At 44.5% G+C, this 27,480-nt stretch overlaps 2 protein-coding genes across 3 annotated transcripts in view; one reads left to right on the top strand and one right to left on the bottom strand.

Moving 5' to 3' along the window:
• Positions 1-268: 268 nt before the first annotated feature.
• ATP1B1 (ATPase Na+/K+ transporting subunit beta 1) lies at positions 269-25,649 on the top strand. The gene is made up of 6 exons (XM_027086387.1): positions 269-863; positions 5,599-5,727; positions 18,453-18,608; positions 20,353-20,537; positions 23,141-23,221; positions 24,205-25,649. The coding sequence occupies exons 1-6, from the start codon at positions 767-769 to the stop codon at positions 24,466-24,468; spliced, it is 912 nt and encodes a 303-aa protein (XP_026942188.1). The 5' UTR covers positions 269-766; the 3' UTR covers positions 24,469-25,649.
• Positions 25,458-27,480, bottom strand: part of NME7 (NME/NM23 family member 7) — a 261,651-nt gene continuing 259,628 nt past the window's right edge. The window contains exon 12 of one of the 2 annotated variants that reach the window (XM_027086385.1): positions 25,458-25,745. In XM_027086385.1, coding sequence (XP_026942186.1) covers positions 25,713-25,745 — 33 coding nt within the window. In that variant the 3' untranslated portion in view covers positions 25,458-25,712. The remainder of the gene's footprint in view (positions 25,746-27,480) is intronic. The other variant, XM_027086386.1, reaches the window with a different exon arrangement.

Genomic DNA, 27,480 nt, shown 5'->3' with positions numbered 1-27,480 from the left:
CGCCCAGCCCGGAGCGAGGGAGGGGGGCTGCGTGTTGCTGCCGGGGTGCCGCTCGCCGTTCCCCCGGCCCCTCTCCGCGCCCCCGCTCTCCAGCCCGCCCCTCACGCCGCCGCTCCGGCTCCTTTGTGCCGGCCCCGCGCCCGCCCCTTCGAGCCCTAGGCCCCTCCCCTTCCGCGCCGGCGATTGGCCCGCCGGGCCGCTAGTGGGCGGGGCGCCCGGCCGCCTAGGCGCGGTATATAGTAAAGGTAGGGCATGCGCCCTTAGCCAATTTCTCGGCTCGTGGCTGGCCCCAGAGTCCTAGGCCCGCAGCCCGTTGGTCCGTCCTCTTGCCTCTGACTTTCTCCTGTCCCCTGCCTGTCTTTGCAGAGGTCACAGGAGGTGGGGGCCGAGCACGCGTCCCCGGCGGCAGCGGGAGCGGCAGCTGCGGGTTCGTGTAGCCCCCGAACCCCCCACGGGCAAGAGGAGCGCGTGGCGGACCAAAGAGCGCCCGCGAGCGGCCGTGAGCCCACCAATAGGTGCGGGGCTCGGAGCCGCCCAGCGTGCGCGGTCCCTCCCTCCTCTCTCCGCCCCCGCCCCCGCCGCCGCCTCCCCCTCCTGCCTCTGCTCCTCCACCGCGCGTCTGGCACTTTGAGAGCCGCAGCGGCAGCGGCGGGTGCATCCTGCGGAGAGCCAGGCCGGGGACGCCGACCGGCAGCCGGGGAGGACGCGAGGGCGCACGCCGCAGTCTCCCACCCTTAGTCCCCGCGGCAGCTGCTGACCCGCCACCATGGCCCGCGGAAAAGCCAAGGAGGAGGGCAGCTGGAAGAAATTCATCTGGAACTCGGAGAAGAAGGAGTTTTTGGGCAGAACCGGTGGCAGCTGGTGTAAGTACGGGGTCCGCAGCTCTGCTCCTAGCGCCTTGTCTTTCCTTGTAGGCGCATCCCCTGCGCAGGCTCTGCGGACCGCTCCGCACGCTGCGCGCTGGAGAGGACGGAGGGGGTCGGGTGCTGAGCGCTGCTCAGATTGCGCCGGCCTGGGCTTGTCATCCTGTGCGGAATGCGGAGTCCCCGGGCTAGACGCGGGGTGGGGATAGGAGCGCGCCAGGTAGAGGGTTATGTATATTTTAGCGGTCTTGGTAATTTGCAGTCTATCGGAGCGTCGCTTGAGCTCTTCCGTCCTGGGAATGGTCAGGCTGTGGGAGACTAGATATGCCTCTCCCTATAGACATGTTTCAAGTCCTTAAAAATGAGATCTGAGGCTCTGAGAGAACCGCATGAGGGTAATCGGATCGAATGCAGGCGAGGTTGTGTATTATAGCAGCTTTCTTCTAGTCTAAATATGTACCTCAAAAGGCGGGTGTGGGAGGGCGGCGGTGATGGTGGCAGAATCCATACACTGCAGTATTTCGTAGCGGTGCCCAGAGTTTCCCCCGATGACCTACCCTGGAGTCATCACAGCCCAGAAATGGCCCAGGAAGCTCCATGTCAGGACTTCGTTTCTGAGCCTTGGCCCCAAAACATGGCAAAGCCTGGTTGTTTTCAGTGTCTACAGAGAGATGCAGAATCAGTAGCTTGGGTTGATTACGGTGAAGGGTTACTGTAAGAAATAAATAGCACAAAGGCAGTAGCAGGTTATCTTATAAGATTTTGGGCAGCCTGTTGCTTGGGTGGATAGACTTTTTTTTTCCCCCCCCATTGAAAATTAAATACCTTACTTGTCTTCCACCTCTCTACACGGGAAGGGTGACATTTTTTTTTAAGGTCATTTTGAAGGGCAGAGTTGTAGGCAAATCTGTAACAGTCGTGACTGCTGGGGAGAGAGAGAGAGAGGGAGGGAACCCCCCTCCTGCATCACTGCCCCCTCCTTCTCTAATATCATCATCACCATCATCATCATCATAGACACCACTAGCACCACCACTGCAGCCACTAAGGGAGCCCTGGGTAGGTGCTGATGTGGTGCTCCTGATTGGAAGGATCTGTGAGCATCGGCAGGAGAATGAGTCAGGGAAATAATGCTTGGCTGACATTTTGAAACGGAAGAAGCTGGAATATACGATTTTTGTAGAGGAAAAAAAAAATGCAGCCTGTAGTGGGTCTCTTTGATTGAAAAGTAAAGGGTTAATAATGCATCACATTTCAAGGTTAGTCAAGGTGAAACCTCATCCCATACCTGTGCTGAGAAGCATAGATATCCCTGAGCCATGTTAAATGTAGGTCTTTAAAGGGATGGCTTTTAGCTTGTATTCTATATTTCGTTTTGGGAAGACTCTGTTCTTCAGTGGGATTACTGCCATAGTTTCTCACGCAGAAAGATAGCTCTCTGTGTTTTCTTAACGTGGAAGGAAAAGCCTGAAGAACTCTGGGTGTTTTGTAGGGTGAACAGCTCCTGGCCTGGGCCGTCTCCCAGCAACTCCTGGTAACTCGAGTGAGGCCTGAGGGGTGCACTGCAGAATGGGCCCTCTTCTCCCAGATTCACTGGAGGTTCCTACCACGATGATCTGACCCCAGCCTCGTCATGGGCCAGAGGCTGCATTGACCCCAGCCATATTGTAAAATTTGCCCTCTAGTGTTTTTCCCTCTCATAAAATGTCTTTCGTTCCTCATTCCATTTCCAGAATGATATTTGTTTTAGAGGGTAAGGCAGTATGAAACGACTTGTTTTGTAAGCTGACATTTTATAAGGCAGCACCTCCGCATGAGAGAGACTGTGTTGATATTTGTGTCTTCATACCACGTACAGCAAAGTGTTAAATACACTGATTAATGGATGCAGACATCAGGACTGGTGCTCTTGTCTCATCTTTCCTTCCATTTTCCAAGATGCTGGGTTAAAAAATCTGGTTTTTATTTTGCACTAATATGTTTACTCCTTTCTGGCAATGTAAGAAATGACAGAGCCCCTCACAGGCAGAGAGAGTGGCAGCAGCTGTGTCTCCTATGGAGAAAATGCCACCTTTCTAGTACTGGGCCCAACGTGGATGCCCTTGGGACCAGGGCAGGTTGCCCTTGGTTCAGTTCGCTTGTAGGTAGATTTTCACCAAGATGGACGCAGGAGCGTCGCCTGTCACCTGCTGGAGAAAGCGCAGCACACAAATCACCTGGTGCTTTCTACCTTTTTATTAAGTTAATACAGGCGTTGGTAGGTTTTTATGTCTACTGCTGGGCCCAGATGCCATTTTCCCTTCTGTCTGTGACCTTTTGAAGGGTACTCGTTCTTTGTTTGTTTGTTTCCTAACTGGAAAACCTGTATATTACTTGTATTTTTTAAAAGGAAGAAACATTGCTTCAAAGGAAAAAAACGTCTCTAAAGTTTACCCTCTGTGCCACCCTGGCTGGTTGGTACAGTATGCCCAGCTTTTCTTTCTGAGCCTGTGTGTCGGTGAGCCCCCACTGCATAGGCCCTGCCACACCTGTGTCATCCACTCTAACCAAGTGACCTCACAGCACCAACGGGGGAAACTGTGCCAGGTAACGTCTCCGAGCAAAAGAGAAGAATCCCCCACTGCCCTTAGCATATAGTGTCGTGAAGATAGGAAAGGCTGTATCTCCTTCAATTTAATCAGCGTGCTTGCAGAATGGGTTGTTTTTCCGTAATCATATTTGTATTTTAAATCATAGCCTCAATTATGTATCTCCTCATGTTGTTAGAATTAGGTATCTGGAGTCCAAGGAATGAGTATAAAAATGCTTCCGTGGTTAGGCAGTGAGTGCCAAGATGAGGTGAGGGCAGCAAAAAAGAGGATACAACAGTTCTCTTTCTGACCGTGTTATACCAACTCTTGTACCTCTTAGGAGCATTCACTGGAAAATTTTTCCAGATCTCTTGACGTCACAGCCTTGCCATTTGCCTACTGCTGCCTGGATACAGAATGCAGCACTTAACCCTTGTCCTGCAGGGAAGCACTGATTGAGTTGGGGAGCTATAGTTCTGGATTGTACAGTCTTTTCATTTTTCCTTATCTTTGCTTGTGTCTTTGCCCTTTTCCTTCTTTTCTTTTTGAATAGGGGAGAAAAAGGATTAAGCATTTTGGTGTGGTTTTATGTGTGTTTGGCTTGTTTTAACAGCTCTAGAGTATGATTTTCCCCTGAACTATTTATTTGCTGATAGAAAAGTTGAGCTTTTAAATGTACGGAGAAGGCGAACCTGACCGATTACAGCCACAGTGAACCCACTCCCTCCCTCCCTCCCTCACACACACACACACACACACACACACACACACACACACACACACACGCGCTTACACTTCTTTTCAATGATGCTTTTGTTCTGTTGCTTTCTCCCAAGGACCCCAGCATGTAATGCAGGAGATCTGAACGTTTTGAGAAGTAAGCTAAAGCTTCCTTGTGTAGTCATGTTTCAGATTTGATAACCCTACGGCTCACTGTTCCCACTGCTGCCTTCACATTGAGTGGCTGGCACAGGGCTGCCCGGTGGTGCCTAGTACAGCCTGTTACTATGCGGCTAATTGGGGAGATAATCCCTGTAAACCAGTAACTGATAGCCTCATTCCAGTCCATGGGCTTCTCGGTTTGTTATTTATTTTTTTTGGCTTTTGCAGCTCTTTCAGCCTCCATTCTGTTGTCCTGTGAACTAGGGGGAGAGGAAAATGCAGCTTATCAAGTCAGTCCTTAGTCTGAGTCTAGTCAGAAGATGAAATAAAAATGTGCTTGCCATTTTTACTATAGCAGTTCCTTCCTTCCTTTTTTTTTTTTTTTTCTTGTCTGGTGCCCCTGAAAGGAAAGACAATGTACTTGGTCCGGAGAGCTTCACTGGGTCTCTCAGCGTTCATTGCTCTTTCTCAGCATAAAAACTCACAGGTGTTTGAATGTTTGGAGAAGCGGCAGAGCCTGGATTGTAGTATTGAAACGTCAAAGGATAAGCAAGCAAAGAAAACATCAGTCTCTAAGGAAGTGTGTTGTCATATTTGAAATGCACTGCATAAGCACACAAACACAGCCCTAGGTTTTATTGATGATCTTCAGGACATTTTTTTTTTAAAGGAACATTTATTTATTTATTTATTTATTGTCTGTGTTGGGTTCTCGCTGCTGCACGGGCTTTCTCTAGTTGCAGCGAGCGGGGGCTACTATTTGTTGCGGTGCTCAGGCTTCTCATTGTGGTGGCTTCTCGTTGCAGAGCATGGGCTCTAGGCACGTGGGTTTCAGTAGTTGTGGCATGCGGGCTCAGTAGTTGTGGCTCACGGGCTTAGTTACTCCACGGCATGCGGGATCTTCCCAGACCAGGGATCGAACCCGTGTCCCCTGCGTTGGCAGGCGGATTCTTAACCATTTAGCCACCAGGGAAGTCCTGTGACATTTTGTTTTTAATTTAGAGAATAAAATTATTTCCTATAAAGAACCTTACTTCTAATTGAATATTCATCCTACCTGGAACACACATACACTATAATGGAGGGCTGCCCATCCCCGTTTTTACCCTACAGTCTGGGAACGAGATGCACTCTCTTGATCAATGTTGGAAAAGGAAGCTCTGAAGACACAGCTTGGAGGGGAAGCCGGGAAGGAAATGCATTCGTCTCTGGGAAGGTTTGCCTTGCATTCTGAGCATGTGACTGCATCACAGCCTTTTTGTTTCTGTCTGTTCCCCTTGCAGTTAAGATCCTTCTGTTCTACGTAATATTTTATGGCTGCCTGGCTGGCATCTTCATCGGAACCATCCAAGTGATGCTGCTCACCATCAGTGAATTTAAGCCCACGTATCAGGACCGAGTGGCTCCACCAGGTAAAATGAACGTGAATAAGTTCAGTTTTTCTGGAGGTAAAAGGAGCGTGACTTTTTCAATTGCGAAAACATTCTTCTGAAAATTGTCTATCATGTGGTCTTAAACCCAGCCTAGGAAGGAAAAATCGGGACTTCTGTCTGTTGCAGCCAGCTCTCCTACCTGCACTGCAGGCAAAGCTCCTAGGGTTGCAGGCATCTTATTTTCCCAGCTCTGCTGGGAGCGAGGAGAGCCCTGGTCCTCTACCCAGCCTGCCACTCACCGCCTCTGTGACTCCCAAACACAACCTTGCTCTCCTCGTCCCTCCCACCCAAGGGCTTGGTTAGTGGGATCATTACAGGGCCTTTCCAGCTCTCACGCACATTTTTCACTTGCTTCAGGGGCCTATGACTCAGATAAATCCTATAAAAAACCAATCTTTCTCCCTTTTTTTTTTGTTTTTTTTTTGTGGTACGCGGGCCTCTCACTGCTGTGGCCTCTCCTGTTGTGGAGCACAGACTCTGGACGCGCAGGCTCAGCGGCTATGGCTCACGGGCCCAGCCGCTCCGCAGCATGTGGGATCTTCCCGGACCAGGGCACGAACCCGTGTCCCCTGCATCGGCAGGGGGACTCCCCACCACTGCGCCATCAGGGAAGTCCTGGCTCCCATTTTTAAAGGTTAATTTATTTTTAGGGATGATGAGAAGCTCTGAAATGGCCACCCGCTCCCAGGGAGACGAGCCCTGACTTCAGGGGTCCATTCTTCCACCTGCTATTCACAGGCAACTTGACCTTGAACAAAGGCACTCTCTCTTCACTTCTCAATATATATGCCTGTTTGTTTAATAGGAGTTTTATTTATTGGCTTTCTGGGCCCCCTTTGCAGGTTAACTGTCTCCTTTAGCTCTGAAAACTTGGGGCAACAAAGAGGTTATCATAGAGGAATGCAAACTGCCGCATGAGTGCCCTGCGGTGATGTGGGTGCTGTCACTGTTGAGTGACCTGCCCTGTACGTGTGCATGTCCACGCTGGTCACTAAACCCTGGGGAGACCCACTGCCCTCATGCCTGACGCTGACAGAAGGACAAGACAGCAGCCACAACCGATTGTTCTGTTTGTGATTGTACTGTCTGGCTCATCTAAAAGTCTTTGTCGGGACCTGGAGAGAGGAAATGTTGCATAACTTCCGGGTTCTCACATTGTCAGTGACCTTGAGGCTGCCTGCCGCTGGGGGTGGCAATGACGCGTCCCCTCTACACTTTCCCTGGGCAACGGTTTAGTAACAGCTGTACTGAGGTGACAATCTTGAGGCTATCTTCATGGGACTGAGCAGCCTTGATCAGGTGCGGCCGCCAGTCACAGCCTTGTCGTGTCCACCTCCTCCTTGGGCATGAGAAAGTCCCTCGGAAGAAAATCTTCAGAATATGGAGATGGAAAACACTGGTTTTTAGCCCCAAGTCAAGTAGTCCTCTACTGTAAGAGAACCCCTAAATATTTCCAGATAAATTTAGATCTAGGGGATTTTGGAAGTGAAAAAAAGAGAACATGTAAGTATATAAAATGACTGCTTAATAATATTCCAGTTTCCAGCAACTGTTTCGTAAAAGAGGTGGGTCTATGGAAAGGTTGAAGCAAGAATTCCGGTTGGTACAGTGAAACGTAGGATCTTAAGTAAACATGTTGGACTCTGGCTTTTATGATAGTAAAGCACGGTGTGTCTTTTCACGTTCACTTTTTTTTAAAATTAATTAATTAAGTAATTCTTTGGCTGCATTGGGTCTTCGTTGCGGTGCGCGGGCTTCTCATTGCAGTGGTTTCTCTTTTTTTTAAATATATATTTTAATTAATTAATTAATTTTTATTTATGGCGGTGTTGGGTCTTTGTTGTTGCACGTGGACTTTCTCTAATTGCGTTGAGCGGGGGCTACTCTTCGCTGCAGTGCATGGACTTCTTATTGTGGTGGCTTCTCTTGTTGCAAAGCACAGGCTCTAGGCGCACAGGCTTCAGTAGTTGTGGCACACGGGCTCGGTAGTTGTGGCTCGCGGGCTGTAGAGCGCAGGCTCAGTAGTAGTGGCGCACGGGCTTAGTTGCTCCGCGGCATGTGGGATCTTCCTGTACCGGGGCTCGAACCTGTGTTCCCTGTGTTAGCAGGCGGATTCTTAACCACTACGCCACCAGGGATGTCCCTCACGTTCACTTCTGCTAGAGTTTTTATGATAGCATTAGTCATAATTTAAATTTGTGTAGACCTTTTATTTTTTCTCTTTTTTTGCCATTTAAAAGCTAATTTTCAATCATGATGCCATTTTCTAATAATTCTTATACTCAAAGTCAAAGGCGACCCCAAAGTCCAGCATTTTCTTTAATTTCCTAGATTTAAAAACTAGTCCTTGACTAGTTTGACTTTGGGGTATCAGTCTTTTTTAATAAAATTAAAAATATTCTTCATGTTCTCTGCAGAAAGGGAAGTTTCACTTTCAAAAAGAAAGAGCCAAAGAGCTGCACCTTTTAAGTAAGGGCTTGTAAATGACCTTGCCTGGAAAATCTACTGGCCGAAGTGCCTTCTCTCCGTTTCCCTCCCTCCCCTTCCTTCCAGCCCCTTCCTAAAAGACACATTCTGAGTACCTATATTTAGTGTCCTCACAGCAGTTGGACTGACCTGACAAACCGTCACTTCTCCAAAGGAATGCTGGTGGCTCATCTTGGAAATATGCATTCCTGTCCTTTGGTCTGAGTCACAGGAAAAGTGCTTCCTCAGCTCTCCATCCTCCCTGCCCTGTCCCTCGGGTTCTTTGTCACTTCTCTGTCTCTCCTTTTCATCATCCCCTCACCCATCACCTTGCCAGGAGAGTCTAGGTCAAGCCCCCTTTTACCCTCGCCTTTCCAAGGGACATGGCATTAATTTGAAAATGATAGAGGCCTTTGAACCGGGAGGCCAGGTCGGCAGAGCACTTGCTGCGAACAAGGGCAGCCCGTGGACTCTCCCCGAGTGCTCTGAGGGACCCTCCTGAGCCCTCCTCCTGGCATCTTTCAGAACAGATCTTAAGAATTTGTATTTTTGGTAGGCAGTAAGAACTGAAGGAATATATGGAAGGATACCCTGGCAATTTTTTGACTTCAACTTAATATCTCTAAGCCTGTATTTTCATGACAGTTAAAGGGAGAAAAGTGTATATTTAAGTCAAGTGGACCTAGTGAGAGTGAAAGAGCTGGTCCATCATTTAAAGATATAAAGACTTATTAATGCTATTATTAACTAAACTTGAGTCGTGAATACAAACCTGGCCAGACTGGGTTTTGACTGCCCTTTTCACACTGGAATACCTAGTAATCAGATCTCTTCTAAATAACATGTGTGAATGTGGTCAAATTAAGCAGTGGCAATTGTGCGGTGCATTTGGGTCGATACGTCTGTAGCAATGGACAAGATGCTGGGCTAAACCCAGAAGTCTCAGAGGTAAGGACCAAATCATCAGACGGAAGAAAAATGTAAGAAAAAATGGATGACATGTACGGTTTCTTGCCCTGAGCAGTGGTGGCCATCACTGCTTATAATGTCTTACAGAGTTGTGTTGCTATGAGATATTGGAACAGATCTGCCTGCTCAACCTGGAAGGCAAGGGCTACTGGGATTTTATGTCGAAACATATTAATTTGCTATTTTTGTGGGTCAGAAATGGTTACGTGTTGGCAATTTCACATTGCCTAAGCTAAATATGAAAGCAGCCCCTGAGGTCCTAAGCCACGACACGGAGGTTCCCAGTAAAATTGACCTGAGAATGACAAGCAGGGGCTGTGGAGCTGGACACAATCCCACCATTCTACACAGTACTTAACTTCACTGAGCCTCAATTTTCTGATCTATAAAATGGGAATAATACGTGTAAGGGTTAAAAGAGATGATAAATATCTGTAAGGTGAATAGTACTTTATAGTTGCAAACCTAGTGGCATTAGGTGGCAATATTAACAGCCACCTCTATTTTTATAGCCCTATCATTTCACGGGAAGCAGCAGTTTCTTCTTTTTGGATATTGAATTCAGTATTTCCAGGCTTTGGATGATATAACAGAGATGCTTTGACACTTAGATGATATGACACTTAGATTTTCATGAAGGTAATAGAATCTTAGCTGTCCAAGAAAAGGGTTCGGGAGAAGTTGGGTTAGGAAACACATAGAAGAAAAATGTTCAGGTGACATTGTGTTGCTTCTGTAATCTCTCCCTCTAAAATACCCACATTTGTTGGATTAGCCCCTACCAAGCTTTCCTCCCTGAGGGACCCTCTTAGGAGAGTCCTCAGCGGTTGGTCAGTGGCATCTCTTCTCACCATGTTAACGGTGCTGGATCTGGAGAGAGACATGGGTGTCAGCATGCTAGAGAGGGCAGGAGGCACGCGAGCGTGCCCGCTCCCCCTCCCCGCCCACGGTCACGCTCACGAGGCCCCGTCCCTTGTTTGACCGTGCACTTCTCGCTGCCTGGCCAGTGGTGTAATGGAAGAGTCTCCTCTTCCATCCCTGCTGCTCACAGAGCCACAGTGGGATGAACCAAAGTGTGTGTGTCAGTCAGGGGGTCCAGGGAGATTCCCAGCTGCCTTACTTCCTGGTAAGCAGGTATGAATATGTGGACTCTTCTCTTCCTGTTAAGTTGTGGACAGGTTTTTTGTTTTGCTTTGAAGTAAAGATGGCTCAGTGCCGGAAGAATTCTTTTTTTTTTTTTTGCTGTACGCGGGCCTCTCACTGCTGTGGCCTCTCCCGTTGCGGAGCACAGGCTCCGGACGTGCAGGCTCAGCTGCCATGGCTCACGGTCCCAGCTGCTCCGCGGCATGTGGGATCCTCCCAGACCGGGGCACGAACCTGCGTCCCCTGCATTGGCAGGCGGACTCCCAACCACTGCGCCACCAGGGAAGCCCAATAATTCATTTTTAAAGGGTCATATTTACCATGAGATGGTAACCAACATCAAGGCAGAAGAATAAACAGGGTGGGAAGACCGGCAGCCCACACTGCCACCACCAGCAGACTCCATTTCATCTTGATTGGCAGAGGGAAACATCTTGTCTTCAAATCCATTAAGATAGAAGGCACCTGTAATTCCAATCTCATTGTATTGGGTTGGCCAAAAAAGTTCATTTGGGTTTTTCCGTAACATCTTTGAGAAGTCATCATATCGAGCTCAGAATTGCTTAATTTTTTTTTTTTCAAGCTACATTACACCCATGTTACTCTCTTTCACTTAAATTTCAGAGGGGCAGTTGGACATATTTGGCTTCCTTATGCTTCAGAGGAATTGTTCCTTCAAAGTGCCAACAAGGTGTTTTTCAGCTATTTCGTTAGATTCCATTGATCCGTGAGCTGACACGATAAATATGTGATGCCCTCCAGGCCCACCTGGCGCTCTGTTCCCTCTCCTCTCCTCCCTCCCTCAGATGGGTCCTGCCAACCTACTCCCAGAGTTTAAGGCTGTGGATGAGCTGGCATTGGTGGCACTAGGATTTCTGGAAGCTACTGCCCAGAGTTGTAGTTTGGGTAAAGGGTTGAGAGCAGCAAACTCCAGGTTCCCTTCCTCGGTGAGCCTCGCTGTTTGGCCTCCACAACTCACCCACTTCTTCATGTCTAAAGACGAGGGTACAACTAATAAGTCAGCTTGGGTACACGGGTAGTCTACTAATTAACTTAAAACTGTTCTTGGAGCCACACAAAAAGTGTGTCTGCGTTCATATGCTCATTTTAGATGAGTGAGCAGAGCAGAGCCCTGTGATGAATAGGACCAGGTAATAAATTTCATGCAGAGATGGGGGTGGGTGTAGGGGGAGATGGATCTGTGGAGCTTCACGTAGGGTTTTTCCGCTGCGCTCACTTGGGGGAGGGGCTCGGGGAGGACGGCAGTGGAAAGAGCACCAGCCTCACGGCCTCCACGTCTGTCTCCATGTCTGTGGTACAATACCTTGGGTTGCGATTGGTGTCTGCTTGTTCAGCGCTCTCATTCTAGTGATCTCAGGACTCCAGAGCCTATCTGACACAGACAAGACGAGAGGGAAGTTGGGGAGATGAAGGGGAGCGGGGAGGTGTTCCCTAGTGGCTTCCAACCAGAAAAGTATCTTTCCCCACATACACACATGAATAGACATCATCAAATATCCTGGATAACATGGTGTCTTGTTTGGGGATGGTACTGGTCACTTAGCAAATTTTATATCTCAAGTCAAAATACTATGTGTGCTTGTTCTTCAGTTTGGCCTTGGATAAAAAAGCATAATTAATGTAATTGACTGTGTATATTTTCCCATTATCAAAGGGGTTGTCATTTATCTTGGGAACAAGCACAATAACGAGCTATACAAAATATCAAAGATATGTCCCTGTGAAATTCTGTGCACATCTAAGATAGAGCCCTTGAACTAAATAATTCTCTCTCTGCTCTCCTGAAGATGATCATACAACTACAGGAAAAAAACTCTGATGATAAAGGGTAATTCCATAAACAGAGAAGGGCCTTCAACCAGTGTGCATGGCATTCAGCTTAGGAGAAAAGATTTCCATACACTAAGGGTTGTTGAATATCCAAATAGGCTGTAGCGAAAGTCCAGCAACCCATCTTTCTAAGACTTTTCTTCAAAAAGAGCAGCTTCTTGAGGGTTTGGGAGGGTAGGTGTGACCCTGCCTGGAGGTAGGGGGGTTGACGTCAGCTGATCCCAGGCCACAGTCAAAAGCTGAACCTGAGGCAGAAGGTGAGGCTTAGGCTACCGGTTTCCAGAGGGCACAGTGGCACCTTTTTTCCTGTGCTCTCCCTGTATTTTATTAGGTAAACTGATATTAATCATGCAGGGGTAAAATAAAAATTAAAACCAGCAGTCAAAATCCATAAATATCTTAGTGGCACTTGAAGGGGTAAAGTGTGTGTGTGTGTGTGTGTGTGTGCGTGTGTGTGTGTATGTATATATGTGTGCCTAGAAATGTATGACTGTGTATAAAATCACACACCCCCAGCTTTTTTTTTTTTTTAATTGAAAATTACTTTTCCGCTTGGAATGTACAGGAGACACATGATATATATGTGTTGTGTGCATGGCTACCTTTATAAGCATTTCTTTGCCTCCTGGAGGTTTCTGTGGAGAATGATACCTGTTTAGAGTATTTGGCCTAGTGATTTATTGGATGTAGTAAATGACAGGTACAAGCAGCTGTGCTTTGGGATTCCCCCTTTGAGTAACTGCTAGAAGGTTAAAATGAATGCGTTCTAGTTTCAGTACTTCAGACTCACAAGTAGATGGAGAAATTATTAGCCTGCTAACATTATAAACCTAATTGGAAGCAAAATACTTCTTTCTTAATGAAAAGCCTTTCTTTTCTCTTTCCTTTCCCTCCCTCTTTTACTTGCCCTGACCCCTCCTGCTATGAACACCTACGAAAGCCGAAGATTGAGTGTTTTCCTTATTTGTTTCTCAGGAGATGGGGAACCAAGGAGAGGCCAGTGTAACTCAAAAACAAATGCAGGGGCTTCCCTGGTGGCACAGTGGTTGAGAGTCCACCTGCCGACGCAGGGGACACGGGTTCGTGCCCCGGTCCGGGAAGATCCCACACGCCGCAGAGCGGCTGGGCCCGTGAGCCATGGCCGCTGAGCCTGCGCATCCGGAGCCTGTGCTCCACAGCGGGAGAGGCCACGACAGTGAGAGGCCCCCCAAAAAAAAAAAAAAAAAAAAAAAAAAAAAAAGCAAATGCAGAGCCAAAGGGTTTTTGTTTGTTTGTTTAATTATTATTTTAACTTCAAATCTTATGTTAAGCTGACATACTCATTAAAAACCAAATATTAAAATTTCACATATCCAGATTCTCATTTCAGTCTTTCAGGTGGCTTTATTTGATAATAATCAATCTGTAATTTAAGGCAAATGGTCAGATCAGGGCAAAGCTGTACAGAGCTCAGCGTGGTTAATGTCGGTTCAAGTTCAGAAGACTGGAGAAGCAAAAGGTTAGATCTGTTTCCTGGAATATAATTTGAAACTACAAGCTAGTGATTGGGTGTTCTGCTATCTTTGGCCTCTGGGAGTTACCACTGCAAACAAAGCTCGGCCTTATCCAGAGCTATATAACTAAGGACTGTTAAGGAGTGAGCAGTGTGGAGAGGGACAGCTGAAAGTATCTGACCTAGTGTGAAAACAACTAATGAGAAGGCCAGTCAGCAAGATGGGATTTGTGTGTCCTTGGAGAGGGTCAGGCTTGAGGAATTTGCCTGTGGACTCAAGATAATAAAGAAGTTGCCAAATCCAATCCTAATTCTTTCTATCCCTTTTTTCCATTAGTCTGATAATGTAAAGTAAATGGTTTAAAGGATTGAGATATCAGGTCAAGGGTCCTTCATCTGCCTCTTGTAAGTATCTAATTGCTATCTAATTAGGGAAATGACTAGGAATTTTCCTAATGTTTTAGAGAAAGTCTCATCAGAGATTTTAAAGATTATCCAGAACAGAACTGTCCTGGGTTGGGGGGCGGGGATTGATCTCTGATAGCTTCCAGGAAGAGGAATTCTCAGGTCAGCAGGTTCTGGACAAAGAAAAGAGAGGAGGCAGAGACGGTGGGTGAAAGAGTGAGGGACCTTCAGAAATGTGAGGAGGGGCTGAAGAGCAACAGCCACCCTGGACTGTGGGGCGGCCTTCTGGATATTTTTGTGTTATTTATGTACGTGCTCCGTAGGTGAGGGTTGAGCGACAGAAGCTGATTGCATGACCTCAACCCAAATGGTTCATGTTTTTCTGGATAAGCAACATTTAGATCAGAAGTTAGGTATCTTAAAAGGATAGTCACTAAGGCTTATATTCAGAGATCCCTCAGAGATTCCAGAGGGAAACTTTACAGAAGAGAGTGAGACACGGCCGAGCTCCCTGAGTTGACCCATCATTCCTGGGCTGCCATGGCCAAGGTTGTCACGTCACTGAAAATGCAAAGGATGGGGCAGAGACTTTGGCCCAAGGTCTAATCCAGCTGGGCAAGTTACAGGATTGTAAGACCCAATGCTTAACTGTCCATTTCACCTCTTGCCTTCTCAGTTTCACCAGTTTCTGCTGCTTCTCTGTACAGAACACAGTAGAGATTCTTCAAGTGTGCTGATCTGCTTTTCTCTCATGCGGTAACATAGAGGCTTGACAGGGCTTAGGTCATAAGCCAAACTCTCTGAAGGATTTGGGCTCTTGGAAACTGGTAGACACAAGACCAACTGTGTGTAACATTTTTCTGAGCCAGTGGGTACCACTGTGCATGTAATAATAATATCTATATTTCCGTTAGTCTGCTGAAGAATTCACTTACTAGCAGTACCCTTTTGGTAGTAAAGGGCCCACAGCACTGAGTGAAAGGAGCTAATGCCTGGGGTCTCCCACGTGTCACGTGGTCTCTTTAATAGTGGAGACCCTGCACTTGGCATTGGGAAGGGATGAAAAGCACGCCGCAGAATCCCAGCTCCTCTTGTTGCTTTCCTTTTCTCTCTGGGAGAATCTGAGAAGTACATCCCTCATCCTCATACACACATCCGGGAGATAGAACAGCCGCTGGAAGAGGGATGCAGAAGCGGCCAGAAAGTGAGAGGCGGACTGCTGGGGAGGAGAGCTGAAGCCAGGCCAGAGGGAACACTGACCTGTGTGACCCTCACCTTGCCATTTAGGTCCTACCGTGTTTACTCTCAGTGTGACCTTCTAGGGTCACTTTCCTCTTTTTACCCTGTTGGGTGAGATACTCCAAATCTCACACCAGGCTCACTGACGTTTTGTTAGCATTTTCTTTTTTGCTGCGTCACTTGCTCTGCAGATGGACCATGGCTGGCATGACTGTAACTCAACACACTGATGTCCCTGCCATCAGCCAGACGGTCGCTCCCCACCTTCTTCCTACCTGAAGATTAGGCGAGACTGCTCTTTGGCTTCTGACAGTTGCTCTCATGTTCTTCACCCTTCATCTGTCTACCGCTCTCCCGCCTTCTCCTTCCCAAGCCTGAAAACACTGTTTAACCCTTGGCCCATAGATCTTCTCTTAGTCCATTTCTGCCCACCACCTTCGCCACCAGGGTCGAGGCAAACTTCCTGCCTGACAAATTCAAAGGCATTTGCCTCCGAGTTCTCTGGCTGCCCTGTGCACTGCCTTTCTCTGTGGCCCCTCGCATGTGAATGCCCCTCAAAGCTCTGTTCTCTCCTGACTCCAGGGTTACTCTGGGAGAACATACCATCCCCCTGAGTTCTGTTAACCTCTGGCTCTGGGACTGTCTCTGCACTTCCCCAGGTCCAAGCAAGTCACCTTGACTTAAATGTCTTGTTTACAACCCAAACCAGCGATGACCCTCCTTCCCAGACGTTGCGCATTTCAGCATTTCAGCATTTCAGCCGGGGATCCCTATTTACCCTACTAGCTCAGGCAGGAAATCCCAGTGAAAGCTTCTCCTGACCTCTGTTTGTTTTACTCTGTTTACGTTTGCACGTATCTATCATCTTTATCATGTGGCCTCTTTGTACCATAAATAATCACAATGCCAGTTTTCTAAATAAATAATGTAGAAAAACATTTTTAGGGTATATTTAAATTGCTTAAGTCATACAGTTTTCTACGGTTTGTGAGCATCATAAAAAAAAAAGTTTTAATTGTAGTAACCTTTATTTTTAACTGAAGATTTTCTGCTACTTCCTCTCTGACTCATTTCCATCACTGTTGACAGCTTTTTTCCCCCTGAAATTCTTCAGGTTCTCCATCACCCTTTCCGAGATGATTCTTTTTTTTTTTTTTTTTTCCGGTACGCGGGCCTCTCACTGCTGTGGCCTCTCCCGTTGCTCCGGACGCGCAGGTTCAGCGGCCATGGCTCACGGGCCCAGCCGCTCCGCGGCATGTGGGATCTTCCCGGACCGGGGCACGAACCCGTGTCCCCTGCCTCGGCAGGCGGACTCTCGACCACTGCGCCACCAGGAAAGCCCCCGAGATGATTCTTAACGTCACTGGTAGTTTGTCTCGGGCACCCTGTCTGCCTGGCTCCAGACCCTCACGTTCCTTGTCTTCATCTCCCATCGTCTCCATTCCCCTAGGGAACTACAAGCACAGAAGAACTTGCCCATTCAGCCCCCTGAGTTGGCCCCCCCTCCCCTCATTATTTAACTGATTTTGAAGCTCAAAGCCATCCTTAATGACGAGAAAAAATAACGGCCATTTAGCCCAGGCCCTACTGAAGTCTGGTCTCACTCTGGTCATCACTTCCACTTGGATTAGGTCATTATCTTCATACCCACCTCACGACTGCCACTCTCAGGTTCTAATTCTCTAAAGCAGTGGTTCTCAAACCAAGGGTGCTTAAGGATCTCTTTAAGCTTGTTAAGCAGAGATTCCCAAGTCCCACCCTTAGAGATGGGGATCTGGCAGGTCCGGAGTGGAGTCTGCCAGGCTTCGTGTTTAACAAGCCCCTAGGTGAGTGATGGAGGTACCCTGAAGGGCTGTGATGATGAGGCACCTTTCATGCCCAACACAAAGAGGGCTGGTCTGGGAGTGGGGATTCAAATAGGGTTGCCAGATGAGCAAATAAAAATACAGGAGGCCCAATTAAATTTGAACTTCAGATAAACCATGAATAATTTATGTAAGTGTGTCCTGAATTTTACACGAGAGATACTTATATAAAAATTTTTTCATGGTTTATCTGAAATTCAAATTTCACCATGCATTTTATATTTTATCTGGCCGTCCTGGAATAGAATGCCGTTGTGATTGGCTCTCCACCCACTATCCTGCATAGTGCTGTGTAGTGTTGTTCAAATATCTATTTGGGAAGTCTTGTGAATGACAGAGGCTTTTAGAAGTTAAAGAATCTAAAAGTCCATTGAAGAGTGGAAATCCAAGGTGCACATACCCTGGCTGGCACTTGACTTTCTCAGGATAACCACTTATGTTTGGAATGGAAAGCAGGAGTAGTAACTGCACATAAATTGCATATTCCTCCAGTTTAGGTGAAAAGATCCAAAGAAATGTCTCTACTGAGTAGTCTTGAGTCTGTAGCATTTTCAGCGGTCATAAGTTAATTGATTAAAAGGAGTATGGAAGACGATGTCTGTGCTCAGTCTTACGTACAGTTAGAAAAGGAAAAGCCACCTGCATGAGATGCTTGCTAGCAGTGCGCAAGGGAGGACTGGAAAGATGACAGGCTTTAGAGTACCACGTGCTTGGGTTAGAATTCCGGTTCCACCACTTCCTCTGTGACCTTGGGTCAGGTACTTAACCTTTCTGTGCAAGAAGTGTTTTCATTCATAAAAAACAGATATGCTTATCATGAAACGTTGCTGGGGAACTTAAATGACATCTGATATCAAGACATAGTCATTGGTACTTACGTATTTAACCTAAATGCCAGAGAAAGGATTTCACAGAAGAGAATTTATTTATTTATTTATTTATTTATTTATTTTGCGGTACGTGGGCCTCTCCCTGTTGTGGCCTCTCCCGTTGCGGAGCATGGGCTCCGGACGTGCTGGGCCCAGCCGCTCCGCGGCATGTGGGATCCTCCCAGACCGGGGCACGAACCCGTGTCCCCTGCATCGGCAGGTGGACTCTCAACCACTGCGCCACCAGGGAAGCCCGGGAGAGAGAATTTAAACCATTCTTTTTAGTCAGATGGGATTAGCAAAGTATGTTTTATACGTGGAGAGTCAGCTTTTGAAGTATCTTGGTTGACTACCTTCCCACTCATGACTTTGCTCTGTGTTTTTCTAACTTTCTTCCTGCTCTAGGATTAACACAGATTCCTCAGATCCAAAAGACTGAAATTGCCTTTCGTCCTAACGATCCCAAGAGCTATGAGGCATACGTGCTGAACATAGTTAGGTTCCTGGAGAAGTACAAAGATTCGGCCCAGAAGGATGATATGATTTTTGAAGATTGTGGCAGTAAGTAGACATACTTTGGATGTTTGTGGTTGGTTAATTCTGATTTCCTGTTTCTATTTGTTACTTAACGATTGAAAGATACTCCTGAAATAATTAAAAGATTGAACTCTGGCCATACTGAGAGGATAGTTTTTTTGTTTTGTTTTGTTTTTAAAGCAGGAACACTTTATGGGTTAGGCTTGGATACAATGAAATAAACAGTATAGCCTCAAGTATTACTTTTACCTGTATTTGAAAGGTGTCTTACTTTTGAACACTCCCAAATATCTCTGTTTTTACTACTCAGACTCAAAGACCACAGTTACAGATTTGATTCTCTCACATCCGTTGATTTTGAGAAATACAATTGCTTATATTTCCAGATTTCTGTCCCCCTCCCTCCCCATCCAACCCCTGGCCCCTACGGAGGAGTTCACAGGACCTTCTGTCACCAAAATGAACCTTTGATGTGATTAGCTATAACCACACTGATACCGATGGAGGAGGGTTTATGGTCAGGGTATATCTTAGAGACCCTGGCCGGGATGGATAATGAAGTATGTCTTATCCCATGTCCATCATATGGATAAGGGAATGACTGATGAATGTAAACAATGGCTCTTAGTTTCATTAAGCCATTGACAGAATGCACATCTTCCTCCTTGCTACCTGGAGTGTGAATTTCCCAGCCTTGTTGTCACGCCTACCAAAACAAGACGCCACTCTGAGTTACCAGGTGATACCAGTTTTTCTGATTCAGTTCAAGCATTTATCACCTCCAGTTCTTTAAATGGCAGACCGTTGTGTAATATGGGGTGAATTGCCATTTTAAGTCATTTTAAAAAGATTTAGTAATTTAAAAGAAACTCTTTCACTAAATTTTTCTCATTAGAATTTAAATGAGGTTTTCATCTTACTTTGTAGTAATTAAAAGGCCCGTATGATAGATACTTAGAGTGAATCACTTCTCAGGAGATGGACTGAATTGAGGCACTTTATTTGAAGGGAAAATAGTTAGTTTGTGGACTTAAAAATATGTATATAATTTATGGTATTTGCATCCATTTCCTGCAGGATGCTTTAATCTTGAATTCTGTTCTCATTTATTCTTTCTCTGGCTTTGAAATAAAAAATGCAACAATACAATTTCTCACTTGAACAAATGCTTATAAGAACTCAGTGCTGAAAGACAAAAACTCAAAAAGAAATTTTTTTTACACCTTGAATGGTGGTTGAAAAGGAAAAACAATTCTTTCCTACTCCCTTTTTACTGTTTAACATGTGAATTAGAGGCATAGCTCCGAGAAATCCCGACCATGAAACTTCCAGTTCTGAAAATTATCGGCAGTCCTTTTGTGCTCTAATTATAAACGTCCCTGTTATTGAGCTGAGCTGATGTCGACCTGTGCAAATGATGCTACTCCTGAAGAGAGATCCAGTTTCCTTTCAGTCTTCTAATTAGTGGAGTCATCCATTATTTAAAGAAAGAAAAATCGGCAGAGACCCAACATCATGTGCTGCTCATCGAGCACTGTGAAGCTTTGGTACTGGCTGTTGCTTTTGGTAAAATACCTTTTTAAGGTCAGTGGAGAGAGGAGAGATGGCTTGCTGGAAATCCTTTCTTAATTCAGGTGATATAATACATTAAGTGCAGGATAGCCCTGTCTTCGAATAAGTCATTGTGACAAGGAAGAGAGCCCTGTCCTTTCTCAGTGGTGCTCAGGGAATTGTTGGTACAATGTGAAAATGGCGTTTGCATTTTCAGATGTGCCCAGTGAGCTCAAAGAGCGAGGAGAATTTAACAACGAAAGAGGAGAGCGAAAAGTCTGCAGGTTCAAGCTTGAATGGTTGGGAAATTGCTCTGGAATAAATGATGAAACTTACGGCTACAAAGAGGGCAAACCATGTGTCATTATAAAGCTCAACCGAGTTTTGGGCTTCAAACCTAAGGCAAGTAATATTTTAAATCATAGAATTTAGATGAGCCGTTCACAATTCCATGTAGTCCTTAATTGGTATGAAAAGAGACCCTAACAGACGTTTAAAGGATACTCAGTGACAGTTTTGAAGCTGATCAGTGGAGTAACACTGAAAAACCTCTGTGGCCACCTTGGAATTCTTAGGGTTAGGTCATTAATCTCATTTCCTAAAGTTAGAGAAATTCTGTGTGGCAAAGCCAAATTCTGAAGTAAGTCCTGTGGCCCTGTTCTGGATTTCTATTATGTAATTCTATAACGTAAACTCTTTAAAAGTAAAAAAGAGAAAAAGATGTCTTTAAACTTAAAACCTACCTGAACTGTAGGAGCCACAGTATTTAAAACAAACAAAAAAAATCTCGTAATCTGAAATAATTGTCTGGTCATCAGAAAAAATGTTTTTTTTTGTTTTTTTTCTGAATGAAGTTTCCGTTAGAACTTCTAATTCAAAATTAGAAGTTGAATACTGTCTAGGTTGAACTTTTATAACCATGCCATTGGCTTTTGCCATTATTGCAACTTACAATGGCCAAATACTATTAGAGATCATTGAACAATTGCAAATTGCCTTCGCTCACCATTTGGTGGGATGGTAGCAATTCTTTAAAATTAGAAGAAAAAATTGTATGGGTGTTCTCTCTGTTTTTATAAGACTGCTTATTTCATTCTCTCCCCCAGCTCATGAAGTAAAAAATGCTGTCCTTTTCTCTTAAGCGTGGATTCTTACAGAAGATTTCTCCCATTTGCTCATGAGAGCATTGCCATTAAGAGGGTAGTTTTTGGTTCTGATAGGAATTGACTGCAGTATACAGAGTTATATGAACAAACTTACTTCATTTCTGGAATCTGGCTCTTTTGTTCATTAACTTTCTACTATATGCTCTTTATTTCTGCAATGCTTATTACCCATGAATAATATTTTCAAAAGAAAGTCAATGTAGAGATGAAAAGTTTTATTAACATAACTGAAGGATACATCAAAACTCCTTTACTGCCACCAGAGGCAAAAATGGATGAGTGGGTGCATGGATGTTTGCCTGGCTGGCTTGTTGGATCTCCTACAGAAATTAATGTACCTCTCAACAGAATTTTAATCTTCGTTCCACGCAGACTAGGAGGTAATCGAAGAAGAATGGTGAAAGCCATTATGTCACACTTAGAGTTGATATTCATATTGCTAGGAAATTCTTCACCAAGATAAACAAGCTATTTGGCAATGAAAGGAATTGGTGCAGTGTATCCAAAGGACTAATCGTGATCTTTGCTCTCCGAATCCCTCACTTTTGATAATTCCTTTTCCTAGACATTGAATGATATTTGTCCCCCACAGAGTCTGTTGTGATTCACATCTCTTCCCATATTTATAAAGATATTCTGTTAAAGTGATGAATTCAGCTACTCTTTCTTTTCAGTCTTTGTTTTTTTTTCCCTCCTTTGGATTCCCCTTGGTTATCCATTGCCACTTTCTGATTCAGCCCCGCATCCCAAATCCCCAACTCTTTCGTTGCTGGAATTACAGAGGTTGCAGTACTCCACATCTCACTTGATGTGCCCGTTCCCTCACTCCCCGAGGATAGATTCTGGTAACTTCTTTATCAATGTGTATTTTCTCTTCATATTTTTAAAGATAAATCTATTGCTGGCAGAAAGTTCCAAGAAGCAAATCTAGATGATCATTTTCTTATATTCCAAAAGAAAGAGCAGTACCAAAAATAGTCCTTTACTGATACAGAGAATTGTGCATTTTATCTGACTTTGATTAGGCTATGTATGTGTTACATCTCATGTCAGGACTCACATACTCTGCTGATGTGAGTAAGCAAGTGCCTGTCTGTCTTCCAGGGGGTAGATGTCCATCACACTTCTCCTGAGATGGATTTGAGCCAGGGATCTAGGAAGGCAGGCCCTGGATATTTCACTACAGCAGTGATTTTCAACGTGTACTATGGGTCCCTCCGATGGAGTTACCCCTTCACAAGACCCCTTCATTGAGGGCAATGCCACTTTAATCTATTTTACATGCTGGACTTGCCTAACAAAACTGGGACTTAAATGACAGGGCCTCCACTGGAGATTTAAAAAAACAAAAAAGGGAAAAAAAAAAAAGAGGAAAGCTTACTTGAAGAAGGCATGCTTGAGGGAGAAGGATGGCATTATTTATTCATGGCTCGGGAGGAAAGCCCAAGTTTTATAAAAACAGAAATGTCAACCAACCTTTCCATCTAATTATAATCTTAGCAAATGAGAAGAGAGCATTATTTCTGAGTTGGCTCTTATTTTTCAGTGTCCTTGAATAAAGCTTCTAATGGGTTGCCATTAGAAGTTCCATTTAGTACTGGGCTACACATCACAGCTTAATTGTAGTGGTCACAAAACTTGGGCATTTATTTTCAAGAAAATCACAGCATGACCTTTCCTAGACTGGTTAGGAGAGTCATTCATTCTGCTGTCCTCAAGCGTTTGGTTATTATTTCAATTGACCAAAGTGTACTTGTTTGCGCTACAAGCTCGTTTTATTTTTCAGAAGTTAAAGGAATTATTTACAAACTTATTGACCAACATGGATTTTATTTTTAGCCTCCCAAGAATGAGTCCTTGGATACTTACCCAGTGATGAAGTATAATCCATACGTCCTGCCTGTTCAGTGCACTGGCAAGGTAAGGAGACCTTTAGAGTTACTGAGGGTGGGGCAGGAGAGAGGGGAGAATGAATGAGATTGTTTTAAATTAGAGGTAAAACTTTAACATGGGAAATAAGAAGCACTGCTTCCAGGAATCAGTCTCAGCTGATGGAATTGTAGCTACACTGGGTAGAACTTCTTAAAAGAACAGAAAGATGTAACAAGAATAAAAACATCTGTCAGTTTCTCCAACGGGAACAAGAAACCGAAATATCTGAATTTAATCAGTTGGAATATTGGTTTACAGAACTGAGGTGAACTAGCCCACGTGAGTGCTTCTCTGGCTCACATGGTGTGTTAAAAACTTGAGGCCAACGTTTTTGTTTTTTTTTTTTTAATAATTTTACGTTGCAAAATTGCTTCTGGCTTTTCTTTAAAAACAATATTGAAATATTAAGGTAACCATCAATGTGTATTCCCTTTAAATCTGAAGACAGGTACCTGATGGACTGTTTAGAGAGAGAAGCAGAGTAAAGAAAGGGAAATCTCCAAACAGTTCAAATTTATGTTGGCACCAAGAAAGGAAATGGACACAAGAAAATGAAAGGCAAATAGTTAAACTTTTGGAGGTAATGTCATTGAAAATATCCACTGGGCCAACACTGAAGAGTTTCTTCCAGTGCTGGCCCTACTTCTAGGAGGTTGTGTTGGCTTGAAGAAAGGCCTTAGTTGGCTTTTGCTGCAGTTTCCCATTTGTACAGTGAGGAAAGCCTCCTTTTAGTGACCGTTTCTCAAGGCTACTAAGGATTAGGCCGAGTGTGTCTCTTCCCGTATCCTCCAGTGGTTAGTGCTCACCTCCTCCCGCGAGGGGTTTGAGCTGGCGTGTCCGCGGATGACCCACTTCCTCCAGCAGTAGCTTGCAGACTGCTTTGTGGGACTGAGAGTCTCATTTGTATGTGAGTACAAATCGTCATCCAGGATGTGAGCCCTGAAAAATCTCATTTCCTCTCTGGTTTCCAGCGAGACGAAGATAAGGAGAAAATTGGAACCGTGGAGTATTTTGGACTGGGCAGCTACCCTGGTTTCCCGCTGCAGTATTATCCCTACTACGGCAAGCTCCTGCAGCCCAAGTACCTGCAGCCCCTGCTGGCTGTACAGTTCACCAACCTCACCATGGACACGGAAATCCGCATAGAGTGTAAGGCGTATGGTGAGAACATTGGGTACAGTGAGAAAGACCGTTTTCAGGGACGCTTTGACGTAAAAATTGAAGTTAAGAGCTGATCACAAGCACAGATCTTTCCCACTAGCCATTTAAAACAGTTAAAAAAGATACAAAAACCTACTAGTCTTGAACAAACCGTAATACGTATGGGACCTACACTTAATCTATATGCTTTACACTAGCTTTCTGCATTTAATAGGTTAGAATGTAAATTTAAAGTGTAGCAATAGCAACAAAATATTTATTCTACTGTAAATGACAAAAGAAAAATAAAAATTGAGCCTTGGGACGTGCCCATTTTTACTGTAAATTATGATTCCATAACTGACTTATAGTAAGCAGTGTTTCTGGCCCCTAAGTATTGCTGCCTTGTGTATTTTATTTAGTGTACAGTACTCTCGGTGCACACACTCTGGTCATTTTTCAAGCCATGTTTTATCGTATCTGTTTTCTACTTAACGTGAGCAAAGTTTGCTGTCCAAGGTGTAAATATTCAATGGGAATAAAACTGGCATGGTACTTTATTTTTCCTTTTTGGGTTTGGCTCTTTCAAAGATGATAATGGCCCATCGATGAGCATTTTTAACACACTCCATAGTCTTTCCCTGTGGTGTTTGTTAGGTCTTTATTATTATTATTATTATTTTTCCTGGGTCTGGGTTGCGGGGGTGGGGTGGGCTGTTATGGGGGAACTGCCCTTTAAATTTTAAGTGACACTACAGAAACACACACAAAGGTGATGGGTTGTGTTGTGCTTTGTACTGAATGCTGTCCTGACTCCTCTTCCCCTGTCCTCCAGTCTGTTCTGAAGCCGTGTATGAGATCTGGAGCGCCCGTCACTTTGGCTAGTGACGGGGCTGATTAATTTGCTTTGTACATTTTCTTTCACTTTCCTTTTTTCCTTTCTCTGGAGGCATCACCTGCTGGTGCTGTGTCTTTATGAATGTTTTAACCATTTTCATGGTGGAAGAATTTTATATTTATGCAGTTGTACAATTTTATTTTTTTCTGCGAGAAAAAGTGTAATGTATGAAATAAACCAAAGTCACTTGTTTGAAAATAAATCTTTATTTTGGACTTTATAAAAAGCAATGCAGTACCCCATAGACTGGTGTTAAATGTTGTCTGCAGTGCAAAATCCATGTTCTAACATATGTCATAATTGCCAGGAGTACAGTGCTCTTGTTGATCTTGTATTCAGTCAGGTTAAAACAATGGACAATAAAAGAATGAACACATTCCTCATGTGTGATTCACTCTTGTCTAAACACCACAACCTGTGACTTCTTTACTTTCTAAGCTGCTAGTTATCCAAGATCTTGAAGAAATACTGAACCTGAAAGACAAACACGTGATTTCATCAGTTCACATGGAAGTTCAGGCTTTTCTACCCGACAGAGGCCATAGAGCTGGGTCAGGACTCTGAACACCAAGGTGCACAGCCCTTCCCAGTGAGACAACCAGGTTAGTTGGAGGCAGAGGCTCAATCAGCGAAGTTTTAAAGTTCAAGTTTAGAAATATTTTGCAGTGATACTCAGTTTAGAAAACATGAAATTTTGGTTCCTGCTAGCGCTCCACGAGATATGGTTGTTAGTAGTTCAGTTAAAAAAAAAAGGTTAGCAATCAAAAAATGGACAGAAGAACTAAACAGACACTTCTCCAAAGAAGACATATAGACGGCCAAGAGGCACATGAAAAGCTGCTCAACATCACTAATTATTAGAGAAATGGAAATCAAAACTACAATGAGGAATCACCTCACACTGGTTAGAATGGGAATCATCAGAAAATCTACTAACAACAAGTGCTGGAGAGGGTGTGGAGAAAAGGGAGCCCTCTTGCACTGTTGGTGGAAATGTAAATTGATACAGCCACTATGGAGAACAGTATGGAGGTTCCTTAAAAAACTAAAAATAGAGTTGCCATATGATCTAGCAGTCCCACAGCTGGGCATATATCCTGACAAAACTGTAATTTGAAAATACACATGCCCCCATATGTTCACAGCAGCACTATTCACAATAGCCAAGACATGGAAACAACCTAAATGTCCATCGAGGATGAATGAATAAAGAAAATGTAGTATATATACAAACGGAATATTACTCAGCCATAAAAAAGAACATCATAATGCCATTTGTGGCGACATGAATGGACCTAGAGATGATCATACTAAGTGAAGTTAAGTCAAAGACAAATATCATATCACATATGTAGAATCTAAAATAGGACATAAATGAGCTTACCTACAAAACAGACTCACAGACATAGAGAATAGACTTGTGGTTGCCAAGGGGTGGCGGGGTGGGGGAGGGATGGATTGGGAGTTTAGGATTAACAGATGCAAACTATTACATACAGAATAACACTGTATAGCAGAGGGAACTATATTCAATATCCTGTGATAAACCATAATGGAAAAGAATATGAAAGATAATGTGTATATATATGTGTAACTGAAAAAATTAGCATGTGCCAAAACAAAAGGTTGGGTTTGAGGTTCAGTAAATTAAGAAGGTTTATACCTTGCTTTTTGGTTCATGGTTTGGCCTAAGTCCATATTTAACCATATATTTAAAAATGAGCCTTAGAGTGAAAGGAGATGAAAATGACCTTTCTGAAAAACATTCTCCAGGTATAACAGAGCTGAAGATTTAGTATCCCTTAACCCACGTGGGAAGTACCCAAACTAAAATCTTGGCATCATTATATTTCAGAAAATGGAAACCTTTCACAAAGCCTGTGCAGCCAAAGCTTACATCAATCCTTCCTGCCTTCAGGCTGGTCCCGAGAAATCCTTTGGGACCTGAAATGCTGAAATGCCTCCTCAGTTGGGCTCTCCTCTTACAGAAACAGACCCAGAGGCCCATGACCATTTCTGTGACAGCACAACTTGTTCAGAAATAGTAACAGCTTAAATTCCCACCTTATTGCCCCACATTTATTACCCTGCCAATCTGCTTCTCTTGTTTATTCTTTAAAAATACTACCTGAGACTTTGCTATCTCTAGAGCAGCAAATCGTGTGATGGTAAATTAATACCAGAGAAACAATGACTCCATTTAACAAAA

The sequence above is a fragment of the Aethalodelphis obliquidens genome, unplaced genomic scaffold (genome assembly GCF_003676395.1).
Source record: "Aethalodelphis obliquidens isolate GAN/ISIS:26980383/991018 unplaced genomic scaffold, ASM367639v1 scaffold55, whole genome shotgun sequence".
In the NCBI taxonomy this organism is placed as follows: domain Eukaryota; kingdom Metazoa; phylum Chordata; class Mammalia; order Artiodactyla; family Delphinidae; genus Aethalodelphis; species Aethalodelphis obliquidens.
The sequence above is the reverse complement of the archived record's forward strand: the minus strand, read 5'-3'. Positions and strand labels throughout refer to the sequence as shown.

What these genes read in the sequence shown, in the direction of transcription:
- ATP1B1 (XM_027086387.1), top strand. Translation starts at nt 767, where the DNA reads ATGGCCCGCGGAAAAGCCAAGGAGGAGGGCAGCTGGAAGAAATTCATC. An exon ending in CAGAACCGGTGGCAGCTGGT is followed by an intron (nt 864 to 5,598) that starts GTAAGTACGGGG and finishes TTCCCCTTGCAG; the next exon opens with TTAAGATCCTTCTGTTCTAC. An exon ending in CTGTTCAGTGCACTGGCAAG is followed by an intron (nt 23,222 to 24,204) that starts GTAAGGAGACCT and finishes TCTGGTTTCCAG; the next exon opens with CGAGACGAAGATAAGGAGAA.